The 13,938-nt window shown below is 37.7% G+C and overlaps 2 protein-coding genes across 9 annotated transcripts; both read left to right on the forward strand.

Annotated features, from left to right (window-relative positions):
* The first annotated feature begins 393 nt into the window (after positions 1 to 393).
* Positions 394 to 6,936, forward strand: LOC103717982 (ras-related protein Rab11D-like). The gene is made up of 2 exons (XM_039116785.3): positions 394 to 779; positions 6,264 to 6,936. The coding sequence occupies exons 1-2, from the start codon at positions 565 to 567 to the stop codon at positions 6,703 to 6,705; spliced, it is 657 nt and encodes a 218-aa protein (XP_038972713.2). The 5' UTR covers positions 394 to 564; the 3' UTR covers positions 6,706 to 6,936.
* Positions 6,937 to 8,153: 1,217 nt separating this feature from the next.
* ABC4 (UbiA prenyltransferase family protein) lies at positions 8,154 to 13,860 on the forward strand. Of its 8 annotated transcripts, none has more exons than XM_088721865.2 (11): positions 8,154 to 8,632; positions 8,725 to 8,851; positions 11,132 to 11,235; positions 11,524 to 11,595; positions 11,695 to 11,833; positions 12,361 to 12,476; positions 12,561 to 12,660; positions 12,752 to 12,790; positions 12,870 to 12,980; positions 13,070 to 13,135; positions 13,243 to 13,860. In XM_088721865.2, exons 3-11 carry the CDS (start codon positions 11,207 to 11,209, stop codon positions 13,351 to 13,353), a joined length of 783 nt encoding a protein of 260 aa, XP_088577991.2. In that variant the 5' UTR covers positions 8,154 to 8,632; positions 8,725 to 8,851; positions 11,132 to 11,206; the 3' UTR covers positions 13,354 to 13,860. The 8 variants fall into 8 exon arrangements, 6 of the variants coding, with proteins under 6 accessions (XP_088577991.2, XP_008804769.3, XP_026664600.3 ...); XM_088721864.2 differs by having other exon boundaries at positions 8,258 to 8,585; XM_008806547.6 differs by lacking the exon at positions 8,725 to 8,851 and having other exon boundaries at positions 8,186 to 8,585; positions 12,870 to 12,902.
* Positions 13,861 to 13,938: the final 78 nt, after the last annotated feature.

Consider the following 13,938-nt stretch of genomic DNA (forward strand, 5'->3'; position numbering starts at 1 on the left):
TAAAATACCATGTCACGTTACAAAATTTCAAATTAGCTAGCAACGTGCCGTTCCGCGACCTCATGCGCCCATTGCCTGCCTCCATTTCCTCCAGCCCGAAACATTCGCCGACCCAACTAATTTTACAACCAAAATTTCGATCGGCTAAATTCCCGATTATCAAAAAAAAAAAAAAAAATACCCTTGTCGTTTGACGGAGCCTTGTAACTACGTCCAAGATCCCGTCACCTTCGCACGACCCGGTGCTCCAAACTAAATAGCCATCTCCAAAATCCTTATACCAGCCGGTGAGCCGGGTAAGCCCTTCAGGTGAGCTTATCCTCACCAATGGTGACGAAAACCAGGACAGCTAGCCTCCAGCGAAAACCCGTCGAGGTTTTAATCACTCGGTTCAAGTGTTTCCCTTGCTTTCCTCCTCCGAGGTCTCAATAGACTCCGCAGTCGTTAGCTGGAGACTAAGGGGAGAGCGAGCCGCGTGCGGGATACGGTCACTCTCCTCCACTGTCTCGCTCTTCTCCGCTCCTTCCTTCTACTACTCTCGTGGTGACAGCGGCGGCGGAGGCGATGGCGGCCGTCGGCGAGAAAATCGACTACGTGTTCAAGGTGGTGCTCATCGGAGACTCGGCGGTGGGGAAGTCCCAGATCCTGGCCCGATTTGCCCGGGACGAGTTCAGCCTCGACTCCAAGGCAACTATAGGGGTCGAGTTCCAGACACGGACCCTTGTCATCCAGCACAAGAGCGTCAAGGCCCAGATCTGGGACACCGCCGGCCAAGAGAGGTACCTCCTCCCAAACCCTAGACTTCCGATCCGGTTCTCGTTCTCTTCCATTCTTGGATCTGTTCCCATTTTGTCTTCTTTGGTGTGGAACTCCTTGGATCCAGTAATGGCTTCTTGTTTCTCGTTGGCGTTTGAGTTTGAATCTGTGGTCGTGTTTAGTGTTTGAGTTGTGTGTTTGTTTTTTAATCCGGGAGCCTATTGATCTTGCTGAATTTTAGATTCGAGTTTCGTGAGAATTCTCCGTGAATCGAGCGTGGCGTAATGATTCAATGCTTTAAATATTGGTTGCTTTTTGATCTTGTTGAATTTTAGATTGGAGTGTCTCGAGAGTTTTCTGTGAATCGAGTGTAGCGTGATGTTCCAATGCATTAAATTTTGACTGCTTTTTGAGTGTTTGTGGTGTCTTTAATACTTGAGCTATTGTTGAGTATTGTTTTCGCATTCCTATGGCTACTTGATCTTGTTGAACATTCGTCTTTGGGAGGTGACTAGAAATGTTCTGATTTTGCTTGTATTCTCAATTCAAGGATGGTTAAATCCTTTTCCTGACTCATTTACTGACATCATCGAGGATCTGAATCAGTAATGAGATTCTTGTATTCCTGGATGCAACTGTGTTTCCTTCTGTTATTAATTCATAGCATAAGTGGTGTAGTAAAGTGGCAATGAAACTGGAGGGTTTGTGTTTGCTTGTTGGTTGTTGCCAAAATGTGCACTCGGAGATTGTAGAATTTTAAATATATTGGTATTCCGGGTTCATGGAGCGGAGACCAATAGTTGAGATTTTGATTATTGTTCTGGATTTTACTCTGCAATTGGAGGTTATCAGAATCTTTTTTCTTGATTGTATGATTGGAAGAATCAAGTGAAACCTGCAACTGATGAACAAACTTCACGTTGTATGTGAAAAACCACTCTCAACCCAGGCTTTGGTTAGAATATCTGTAGATACCATAATTAGGCCAGATAATTCCCATTTCTAGCTGAGGGTTGGTTGGTTTTCTCCGATCCTGTATTGGATTGGTGCTACTTTTTATTCCAGTAGCGGGAATCATGGAATTGTGCAATCTGTGTTCGATAACGACAATGTCTCCTCATCATGTAGGTTTCCCTTTATCTGCAGCCTTTTTTACTTATTATAAGGGGTACTTACATATCCCTTTGTTAGATAGATGGGGTTTTATGTGCTGCTTTGGGGCTTGCTCCAGTGATTGCACCCCTTCTGCCTAGCAAATAGAGGTTTCCATTTCAAGACTTGGGTAGTGCATCCCCAAGTATTTGAACTTGAGTAAATATAGTGTGGGTGGATCTTCTCTCTCTCTCTCTCTCTCTCTCTCTCTCATTCTCTGGTTCAGAAAAAAAAATCGTGTTAAAAATATGAATGGTATTAATGCTTTCCTGCTTTTTTTTCACTTATCTATAATAGCGCACACTTCAGATATTCTGGAAGCTTCCACATCAGATGGTCCAACATTAAGTATATGTGACGCAAATGAAATAGGTTGTTAATGGTGACTCATATATAGCTATAATAATATGGAACAAATAAAAACTATATTATATGCTTGAACGTTTTTTCAGTATTTGGGGCATGGATGATGCATCCGTGCATTACAATATTTCACAAGTTTATGATACAATATTTTGAAGAAAAGTCCATCAAGAGCTTAGATGTACAGTGCATGCATTTTCAAATTATAAACTAATTGAATTTTTAGGTTGTATTTATGTATAAAGTTTGCACATGTATGCTGGCTGCATATTCAAAATATTCTTGAAGCTATATGGCCCACAGTATTGTTGTCGTGTTATGTCACGACCCAATTGTGCACTTATCCATTGCCTTACATGGATGTCAAAGTCATATGCATATGTTGGTAGCATCTATGTTTCTATAAAAGAAGATAGTGGTCTTTTACTGCACCAAATTTGGATGATTGATTCTCTCTGCTTTTTTAGTTTCAACTTTTAAATTCTAATAGATTATTAGTTGTTTTTTCTGACTTTTAAGCACATGGAGGACAAAGTGTATATCTCCTACATGCTTTATCAAGGTGATAAGGTTGACATGATAATTGCAAACATTGAATAAAGATACCATAGTGAAAAGAAAGTATAAGATTACTATGGTCCCAAGCTAATAACCAGTAGTGCACATTATGTTCTTGGATGACAAGATGCAAAAAAAAAAAGGAACTAAGACCACATGTGGAAGGTTATCTGATGTGGACAAGATCTGGTAATTAACATAGGAGTCATCTCTCTTTTTCCCTTGGGGGATCTTAACTACCGCCACCTGGCTTTAGTGAGCGATGTCCGTAAGGAATTCTTGTAGACTGACATATGTAAGGAGCTGTCAATCTTCTCTTTAAGATTGGCATGCATGCATGCATGTGTGCATCAATATGCATCTGTATGGAGAGATTATGTAACACTCTTTACCTTTTCTGGGATCAACTTTAGTTAGAGTAATGATACTCCATATCTTCTCTTCTGCTCTCTCCTTTTACTTTCAGATACACACTTTTCTTTTTAGATGGACACCAAATTTCTTGTTCTCATTAAATTTCCAGTATAAAGTGCTGTTGGGTTTCCTTGGTTTATCTTTTTCATGTTTATGCAACACAACAGTTTCCATATTACTCCCAGATGTGAAAAGGTTTTTACAGGTAATGCATCTTCTGGTGATATTAGATCACATCATCATTATTTCCTGACTATATGAAACTCATTCTCATTTTTGTGACAATAAATGATGTTTTGCATTATTCTCTATTTTGATACCTTCAAAACTGCATTTTTCTTTTCTTGGGGATCATTTGGTCCTTAGTTTCATTTCCTCTGATTTCCTCAGAGGCTAGGTTTTTCCTTTCCTCTGTAAAATTGTAATAGTATATTCATGATTGTTACTATTAGAGTTGGTGCGATCCCAAGTTTCCTAATAAGTTGATTGTAGCTTCATCATATTATAAGTACCCTCAGCATATCCAGAAAGTATCTGAAGCCTTTTTAAAAATTAAAAAAATGTTACACTGAAAAATTAAAATAAATATCCAATGCATATCCTAGTCATATCCAACAAATATTGATCTCCAATATGAAGTATCCAGTTATTCTACTGTCTAAAAATCCTTCATACTTTTGATTGTGCAAGCTACTCATATGATGTGTATGGAGTGAACATACTACATATCATGTTTACCAACAAATGATGAGAGAATAAAGGCATTTCAGGAGACAAACTGCATCACCTTTTGAACCAAGTTGCTGGAATGTTATTAATTTCCCATATATTAGCCCTCATATGTAAGATGATATTTTTGAAAGAGGCATTATTGATGATTTTTTCACAAACTTTTTCTTGTATATATCATCTTAAGTATTGCTCTTGATCAAGGCAAATATTACTCTTCATAAATTGTAAGTTAATATTTCTATATAGAAGTCTGAACCTCTTTTCTTGCTGTGTTTGAAGCCCATTTTGCAAACTGGATGAACACAATCATGGTAAATAATTGATCCTCATACTTTCTTAAGTGATACCAGTCAGAATAATGATTTTAAATGGTAATCATCAATAATAATGATCGACTTTCTGGAAAAAAGGAGATCTTGTCGTTAATTCTTATCCAAAATGAGAGAAAATTGATAATTTGTCCTGTAACAAAATCATCTTAAGATGTGTTACATCAGAAAATGGAGTGTGGTTTAGGTCTGCTGTGGAATGGAAACCGAGTTCCACCTCGGGCCCTGCTGGCCATAGATGGTGGACTTTTAGATTTGAGCAGTCCTTCACAACTTCTAAATACATTTCTTAACACATTATGGCATTTCTCAATCTCAAGATCTTCAGCATATAAGTTTCTATTTCACAATGGACTTAAACTGCTTCTAACAAAATAGTATAACAGCATGACCAGTGTGTTCCAAAACTGTAGATAACAGAGATGATTCTATATAGAGGAGTGGCATAAGAACAAGTGCTTTATGTGGGGCTGCATTATCTGGGACCCAGGATGGATAAGTTGTTTATCAGGAATTTGGGGATGCCACATGACTTGGATGATTATGAATGTGATCCTGATACTAAGATGATGAATGGCCACCCTGCTATTTTGCTATAGTGAGGCAAATTTTGCTAGTCTACCGAGTAGGGCCTCCATGGATGAGGTATAATACAGACATGGATGGTAGACTAAAACTCCATGATTATGTAAAAATCTTTTGTTTTTGGGAACTTTTGTAAAAAGAGAATAATTTTGTTATGCTGGTGCTTAATTTTAAGGCTGATGAAGGTTTTAGGCTGATGTTATTATAATTGTTTGGATAAAATACAAAATCATGATACTCCATCATTGACATGCTTTTTGAAACTAGAATTTATGATTTCATAATACAAGGTGTTTATCTATAACATGCAATTTCTTCATAGTCATAAAACTATGAAATTGGAAAGTATTCTGAATTCACATTTTTTTCCTTATCATGTTATGTTTTTCCAGTATTGGACATCTCTTTGTAACAATTGAACATGTTTCAGAAAAATCTTAACTCTTGAATTCTTTAGCTTTAAAAGACTAGAAATAGAATGAAGTCATGATTCTCAAATTAACAACCTCCAAATGTAGCCTTAATTATGTTATCGGGTGATGGAATATGATGTTTGATCTTGAACAGTGTTTATATATTGATGCATGCCATTTGCTACGCACATATCCATTAGAGCTACTTGTGTCTTTTCACCATAACTGAGATTTTTGAGCGCTTACTGGCCATTGGGCGCATACAAGAAAGAAATGAAAATAAGATTTTAAAGTACATTATGTACGAAAAGCTATTATTTAAATAAGAACTGATGTTATATAAAAATGGGTTGCTGTGACTTAAAAAGGAAAACGATACTGTATGGAGATGGAAGATTCTAAAGTGAACATTTCTTTTTTAAAGTTTAAATTATAATCAGTCAAGAATAGTTTAACTGGTTGATGATTGGAGAGATGTGCGAACCAAGAAATTAAAATTGGACCAATATAGAGACAAGGAGCTATATATAATCCTATTTATTTTCCCAAAGAAAGAAAGGCATCTAGCTCTTTGGCCAAATCTCCGTTTTTGCTAAGATTTGCTAAATAGAGACTAGTAGGTTTGAAAAACGATTACATCTGAAAAATCGGGATGTGATCTAGATGGTGTGAACCAAAATCTATAACTGCCATCTTGAAATATGCTAGAGATAAATATCTTCTCTATGATGATCATAATTTGAACCACTATCAAAAGACTAATTATCTCTTTCCATCCTTCATGGCATGTAAAAGCAAACTGTCCAGCTAGCAGTACTATTTTAAATTTTGAAATATATTTAAAACGTCTGTTCATGTTAATGGTAACCATGATTTTTTTTTTTTAAAGCAGCTCCTATAATGCTCTGCAATTTTCTTCTTTACTGGAGTCTGATGTTGCTGATTTTTAATACATTTACAGGTATAGGGCTGTCACGAGTGCTTACTATCGAGGTGCTGTAGGGGCTTTGCTGGTTTATGACATAACCAAGCGTCAGAGCTTTGACCACATACCACGGTGGCTGGAGGAGCTGCGAAGTCATGCTGACAAGAACATTGTGATCATGCTGGTGGGCAACAAGACTGATCTTGAGGACCAGAGGGCTGTGTCCACAGAAGATGCCAGGGAGTTTGCTCAGAAGGAAAACCTTTTCTTCCTGGAAACATCGGCACTGGAAGCTAGAAATGTTGAGACTGCCTTCCAAACTGTTCTGACTGAGATCTTTAACATTGTCAACAAGAAGACCGTGGTTTCTGACCCTCAAGGCAATGGCAATGCACCAACACTCTCTGGAAAAAAGATTGTCATCCCTGGACCGGCCCAGGAGATTCCGAAGAATAAGATGTGCTGTCAGGCATCTTGATTTTGCATCCGTAGGCTCGAATTACAGTTTGGAGTTTTATGCTGGAATCAGTTGGGCTGTCTTTGTAGTAGCTGTATATCCTATTGGTATACTATTGGTATAGTTTAGTTTAAGGGAATCAATATTGGCCTTGGAGAGAATTGTTTTGTGGCTAAATGGATTTGAGTTGTGATAAATTAAGTAGATTTCTTGTGCTTCTGGTTTATAAAATATATTCTGAGTTTTATGATATAGATCAGACCGATAATGGTTATACAGAATGACCACAGGTGGTGATGGTGATTCAAGATAATAGCAGAATGGGCTCCGTGTAACATGAATCTTATAATTTTGGCTGAGAAGATATGATGAGAATGGATTAGAAATAAAGGCAGGATTTTAGGGGCCATTTCCCCTGATTTGTTCTTGAATAGGATAACACGATCAGATCAGTGTTTAAGATTATAAACATCCTCCTGGAACAGAATCTTTACTGTTATTTGGGCTAAGAGCAGCGCTCGGGTTGATATTTTGTGTTTCCTTCTGCGGCTGCTATTGTTGAAAAAGTTAAGTCTTGTCGGAACTATCGCCCCTGCCCAGAGAACTGATCCTCTGTAGCTGTTGTCATCGGCGTGGCATAAAGAGGGTTATTGAGGTGGCAGCCAGGTTCTGCGTACCATTCTACCAACTTTCACCTAGAACTGTATAACAGAGTGGCCAGCAGAACTTTTTCCTATTAGATGCAGTTGATGGTTTAGCCAATGTACTGTTTAAATGGGCAAAGGAAAGGGCACAAACCATTATTTGGATTCCTTGGTGTAAAATTAGTTAGGGTTTTGTAGGACGGGAGAATGTGTCCAATGTTGTCCAAGCTGATGGGGCAAACCACAAACACTCTAGAAAATTGATAAGCCTGAGTATTTTTGTTGGCTGCTGCTGGATCAACAAGTGGTCATTTTAAATCAATACCCACAGTTTAAGCTGTGTCAAATATAACAATGGAGAGAATGGCACTTGAAAAATCTTTATGTTATGCTATCTTTTTATATTCATCTTGGCATAATATAAATGTTAGTGTCTATAAATAAATATGATATTTATTATGTTTCATCACCAAACAATAATTTGGATGGTGTCACTCTGCAAGGGGCAAAGGTTCCATGCCCTTTGTTGAAAGGTTTTCTTTGGGGCTTCTGTTTTACAGTATCCCGCTCAATCTATTTGGAGAGGGGTGTGGATATAGAATAGTATATGAGATTATAATAAAAAATGAAATAAAAATATTCATCATGCTCCTATGAAGAATGCCCACGGTCCTGCCGACTTTACACAGAATGTCTTGCAAAAATAATAAAAAGGTTATTTAAAGAACTGCGAGATATTGCTTGCTCAAACTTATATATATATATATATATATATATATATATATATATATATATATATTACGACAATACTTCGTCACATGCCATAGTTTACATAAGCTATGAAGTCGGCAAATCGGTGGTGGACTTTCAGATAATTTCTCCAACTTTCTGAGTCTTCGCGGCATCGAGTTCGACCAAGAAACGGCGGAGGCTCCATAAAATAATCTCCAGTCCTTCTGTCTTCTTCTCGTCCAATTCATGGCGACTGCCCTTCCTTTCCTCCCCTTTCTCCTCTCCAAACCTTCTTCCCCTCCACCTCCTTCCCTTTCACGGAGAACCACCACGCGTCCCTTAAGAAAGTGTGGCAAATGGGCCGTGGCAGCGAGGAAGCCATGGCCTCCCCTTTGGCCGCGGTCTTCTTCCCAGCCGACGCCCGAAGTTGCGCGCGAAGGCGACGCGGATGAGATATCGAGGGCGACGCTTTTGTGGAGAGCCGCCAAATTGCCCATCTACTCTGTGGCGTTGGTCCCTCTCACCGTGAGTACCACCAGCCATGCTTCTCTCTCCTCCCTCCTTAATCGCCGGTTAATTTCCAACACAGAATACTTCTCTTTGTTGATATTTCCTTCAAAGAATTGATTTTGATCCGTTTAATTGGTGAATTTGGGATTTTTAGTTCCACTAATAGGCCTCGGTGCCCGGTGGGGTAGTTGATTGGCCAAAGTTTTGTACAGCATCAATATACCAATGTGCCTTGTGTTGCTCTGTTGAATGCATAGGAATTCTCAACGTGAGTGCTGCCGGTATTGCTTCCTTCTTCTCTCCTCAATTCTTCAAATCCCCGTTAACCCCTAATATTTGATGCTTTTATGGACCAGCATTCTAAGTTGTGTGAAAGGAAATTTGATTTTTGATTCACTTTTCTGGGTGAACTGGGGTTTTTACTTAATTGTTTGACATTTGACAGGCCTCAGCATAAAATTCCTTGCTGGACATAGATGGGGCATTGTAGATTTCTAACCGTCTTTTTTTGTTCCAATGGAATCTGAAGAATCCCTAGGTGTCCCCGGTTTTGTGTAAGCTGATAAAGGAGTGTGTTTAGAAGTCAGCACATTGCTGTTTGCTGGGTTCCAGTTTGTCAAATCAAAACCATTGAGCTCCATCAGACGCCAACTTGGACAATGGAAGTTAGTGCATTTAAAGAACCGGCCTTTAGAAAGTTTTAATGGTCTTGTATTTTAATAGGTGATTGGGATTTTACTTCAAACATTTATCTTGGTATAAATAACAGATCACTGAAGATTTATTACTTTCCCTCATGAAAAAAAGATATCTTAACCTGCCTTTTAGTGCCCTAACTATTGAACTCTGGTTTCAGCATTTTTGTGTAAGATTTTGGTTGGATATGTCTGTTCTGGTATTGTTTTAATTTTGAAAGTAACAACCAGGGTGCCAATTGCAAAATTTTGAAAGTTTAATAACCTGTTTGCACTAAATTGAAGTTCAGGATAAAAAGGAAAACCTCCAAAAGGTTTAGGTTTTTTGGTGTGATTAAGCCAAACATTGTCAACTCTAATGTGCCGCTGAAGATGATATATCACGACTCTTGCATGCTAAATCAAGCAACTATTCAAAGTATCTCTTTGTTTTTAGCATTAAATGAAAGTTTGCTTTAGTTGTGAAGTATTGACTGTTTAATTTATGTGTTTCCTCAACCATTCATAATGCTATTGCATTTGTATTTGCTTGCGATGTTAGGAAAAATTGTTTGTACTAACAAAAACTGTGTATATTGTTTAATATTGAATGGACTGTGGGTGGTTGTGGTGCATATTATTCAAGTTAACATCAGTCTTATCTTTGAAATCATACAAATTGTTGGTATATGATACTAGAATTATGTATCTATTTGAGGACAGTTTTCTGCTTTTCTTTCATTGACCTTTATGTTGGATTAGATTACTTTCAACTATACTAATTTGAAAAATGGATGTGTGATTTTTTTTTCTGGCATTTTTTTTAATTAATACACTAAAGAAACTCAGACACTTGGCATCCAGGTCGTGTCTAGTCAATGTCTGCTTAGCGAAGGTTATGAGCTGCACCAAAAACATGGATGGAGAATTTGTATAAATGATCTAAGTGATCTGATCATGCTCAATGAAGGCTAGGATGGGTCCGCTAAAACAAGGCACTTGGATCTGTTTTTAAATAGTTTTAGAAATGGAGGAGAAAACCTTTGGTGACAAAAGAAATGGCTTGTTATTGGAATGATTCATAAATTTGACAGGAAAGGAGAATGTTATGCAGTTTTTAAGGTAGGATGCCAAGTGCTACATTTGAGTTCTAACTACTCACAGATGGAGGTACTTGTTTTCGACATCCTAAATTGGTTTGTACTCAGTACTCACAGATGGAGGTAGTTGTTTTCGACATCCTAAATTGGTTTGGAAGTCTTTCATCTGTTGGAGCCTGAAGAGTACGATTGTGCATCTGCCATGATGAGTGGTATTAACAGAAAGTTTGTAACTTTGCTGCAGTTAATGAAATCATTCCTTACTCCTTACAGGTTACTATAATTGCCTTTTAACCATGCCCAAGTGCTTCTCCAACCCTCGGAAAGTGTGGAAGCTTGTTAAGGTAGAAAGGGGTTGTCCACACCAAGTGGGATTTAATCGCCATGCCACTTGGTCCAAGAGAGGAAAGGAATACACTGACCAAAATTTTGATTGTAATATAGGAAAGGATTATGTTTTATGGGGAGAAATTGTATATGAAAACATGAGCAAATTGTTTTATGGGAAATGTTCTTGTCAGTGCTCTTTTCTGTAGAACTCTATCTTTTCTAATATCCAGATATAATGTTGCTATTCCATTCAAAAAAAAGGGGAAAGAAAAGAAAAAGGAAACAAAAGAAGAAATGCTGACCAAAATTACTGTATTGAAGTGACGGCTTTTATGCAATGCAATATATGAGTCAAAAACATTTTATCTTGTTAGTTGATAGTCATTATTATATTGCTTTGATTATTTTGAACTTTTACTGCCATCCAGCATTTTATGTTTTTATGCCCCTCTGACAGGTAGGCAGCGCTGCAGCTTATCTCCAGACAGGCTTATTCTTTGCCAAGCATTACTTTGTGATCTTGTCTGCATCAATGCTTGTGATTACTTGGCTAAATTTGAGGTGACTAGAGCACGAGAGTGAGCATGCTCTTGAGGAATACATTGCAAAATCATTGTTGTTTATTATTCTTATATGTGTGTGTGTATGTGTGTCTGTATGTGTGTATGTGTGGATGTATGTGTCTCTGTATGTGTGTGTGTCTGTATGTGTGTCTGTATGCATGTATCTGTGTATGTATGTGTGTCTGTATGTGTGTACGTGTATGTGTGTCTGTGTGTGTATTTCTTGTAAGCTCATGATGACTCATGCAGCTTTCTAGCTAAGGAGTTATGTTTATTGTGTTTGTAGCAATGATGTTTATGATTTTGATACTGGCGCAGACCGACACAAAAAAGAATCTGTTGTTAATATCATTGGCAGGTATATTTAATTTTCTTTTGGTTTTGTTTTTGTGTAATTGAACCTTTCATTAATTGATTGTGAAAAATAATGAAACTCATATTTCCAAATGTCGAGTAGTCGGATGGTTACACAATATGCCGCCAACATATCACTTGCGCTTGGCCTTATGGGGCTGATCTGGGCATCCATAGAAGCAGGAGACGTCCGATCCATCTTATTAGTGGCATATGCTATACTGTGTGGGTATGTTTATCAGGTAACAACTTGCTTATATACTGTGTTGGTAATTCAAGCGAGAAGCTTTATAAATTTTTGGTTCTGTGTATATAGTTTGCTGAATTTTTCCCTTTGACCATTCATAATTTGCATTTTGGTTGATTATCCGAAAACTATAGTTGGCCTGAAGACTATCTTGGGTCATTGTTATCATTGCTTAAGAGAATCTCACCTGATTGCAATTTGCTCAATTTGACTCCTGTCACGAGGTGAATTCAAACCCAAAGCAGTCAAACTTAAGTTACCTTCAGTCTGTTCCAATATTCTACTATGCCATCTGGATATCCAATATGGGATGTGCTTCGGTGGTTGTATTTACGATTCTTTGATATCACAATATTTTTGACATTCTACCTGTTCTTTTTTTATGAAAATAGACACCAAAAAATCAGATATAGAGATACAGGGATGAAGGTTTTGTTGTTGTTGTAATCTGTAACAATAGCTGAATTATGATTCTGCAGAAGGTGATTATTAGTCATTCCATTTTACGTTGTATTTTTTCAGTGTCCTCCATTTCGATTAAGTTACCAAGGACTTGGAGAACCATTGTGCTTTGCAGCATTTGGTCCATTTGCCACTACAGCGTTCTATTTCACTAACAGAAGCAAATATTTAACAAGGTTCATTTATAAGAGTATATACTTGCTCATTCATGATTTGTTGGATTGGATAACTCCATTTAATCACGTCATGCAAATTTTCAGCGGACTAAGCCATCTCCCTCTCACTGGAACAGTTTTGTCAGCATCTGTTCTTGTTGGGTTAACAACCACTTTTATTCTTTTCTGCAGCCATTTTCACCAGGTGTGCTTCTAATTCTATGCCATTTGAGCATTTGCTTCCATTTTGCACTGTAAATGATGTCTGTATACTCATTGTCCCTGAAATTGTTTAGATTGATGGAGATCGAGCTGTTGGAAAGATGTCTCCCCTGGTATTTTTCTCTACATAGAGTTAGTTTTTCCTGAATGTCTTTAATGGTTCAGAACTGTGAATGATCGTAATGCACACAGGTCAGAATTGGCACCAGAGCAGGCTCCAAAGTGGTGAGATTTGGAATCGTCTCACTTTATTTTCTTTTGCTGGCTTTTGGATTATGCAAAGCTCTTCCTTTGACCTGTGTTGTAAGTTGCTAATTAAGTGGACACAATATTTTCAAAGAACTCATATTACCAAATGTTTTCTCTGATAACTTCACTGGCCTATTCTCCAGTTTCTCTGTGCTCTGACCCTACCAGTAGGAAAGATCGTTGCAGACTATGTCGAAGAAAATCACAATGTAAGCATTCCTTCCCAACCAAAGTTTCACACATTCTACTTCTCATTTTTCATGTTTTCCACTGTCCAAGGAATGCTCTTTTGGCTTAATATTTCACTGGATTACAGGATAACAACAAGATTTTCATGGCAAAATATTATTGTGTGCGGCTGCATGCTTTGTTTGGGATTGCATTAGCTCTTGGATTGTGGCTAGCTAGAGCTGGAAATAAAGCATGACCATTGATGGAATCTTGACTTCATTGGACTCGGGAAAATATCAAACTTGGGTTGCATGAGGGCAGTTGTAAAAGTAAATGACCATTCTTTCTTGATGCTCAGTTGGACGGTTGCGGATTGTTTGGTATAAATTCTGCCATTTGGTACCCGATGCTTCTAAATGTGATCTCTCTTAAGATTTTAGTTGATTATTTTCCTTTCATGATGGGGAAATACAATCAATAGCTGCCCATTATATGAGCGACATGCAAATGCTTCAGGACGGTGCTAATATGCCAGGGCCAAAGGATGGACCTTGCATTCAAGACATTTCTGAAAGGTTAATGGTATGCTGTTCATGCTTCAAGCGGTATGTGGAGTAAGCACAATAACGAAGACCATTCTCCAAGCCCTGTATTCTTCTCACTGTTATGTTATGTATTTGGAATATGATACATAAATGTGCTATGAACATTGTGGATATAAGTTGAATTTTAATGAAACATCTATGAGCTTGATTTTGAGTCACTCTGACATTTGCTTTATGACTTAATGGAATGCTTCTATCTTATTATGAATTACTGTCGGAATTTATGAATTAACTCG

The sequence above is a fragment of the Phoenix dactylifera genome, chromosome 5 (assembly GCF_051530095.1).
Source record: "Phoenix dactylifera cultivar Ajwa chromosome 5, Ajwa_hap1_PhDact_Kaust_v1.1, whole genome shotgun sequence".
Taxonomy (NCBI): domain Eukaryota; kingdom Viridiplantae; phylum Streptophyta; class Magnoliopsida; order Arecales; family Arecaceae; genus Phoenix; species Phoenix dactylifera.

Bases quoted from the DNA above. Each gene is read 5' to 3' on its own strand.
- LOC103717982 (XM_039116785.3), top strand. From the start codon at position 565: ATGGCGGCCGTCGGCGAGAAAATCGACTACGTGTTCAAGGTGGTGCTC. The intron at 780-6,263 runs GTACCTCCTCCC...ATACATTTACAG, and splicing joins GACACCGCCGGCCAAGAGAG to GTATAGGGCTGTCACGAGTG.
- ABC4 (XM_026808799.4), top strand. From the start codon at position 8,307: ATGGCGACTGCCCTTCCTTTCCTCCCCTTTCTCCTCTCCAAACCTTCT. The intron at 11,596-11,694 runs GTATATTTAATT...AATGTCGAGTAG, and splicing joins GTTGTTAATATCATTGGCAG to TCGGATGGTTACACAATATG. The intron at 13,136-13,242 runs GTAAGCATTCCT...ACTGGATTACAG, and splicing joins ATGTCGAAGAAAATCACAAT to GATAACAACAAGATTTTCAT.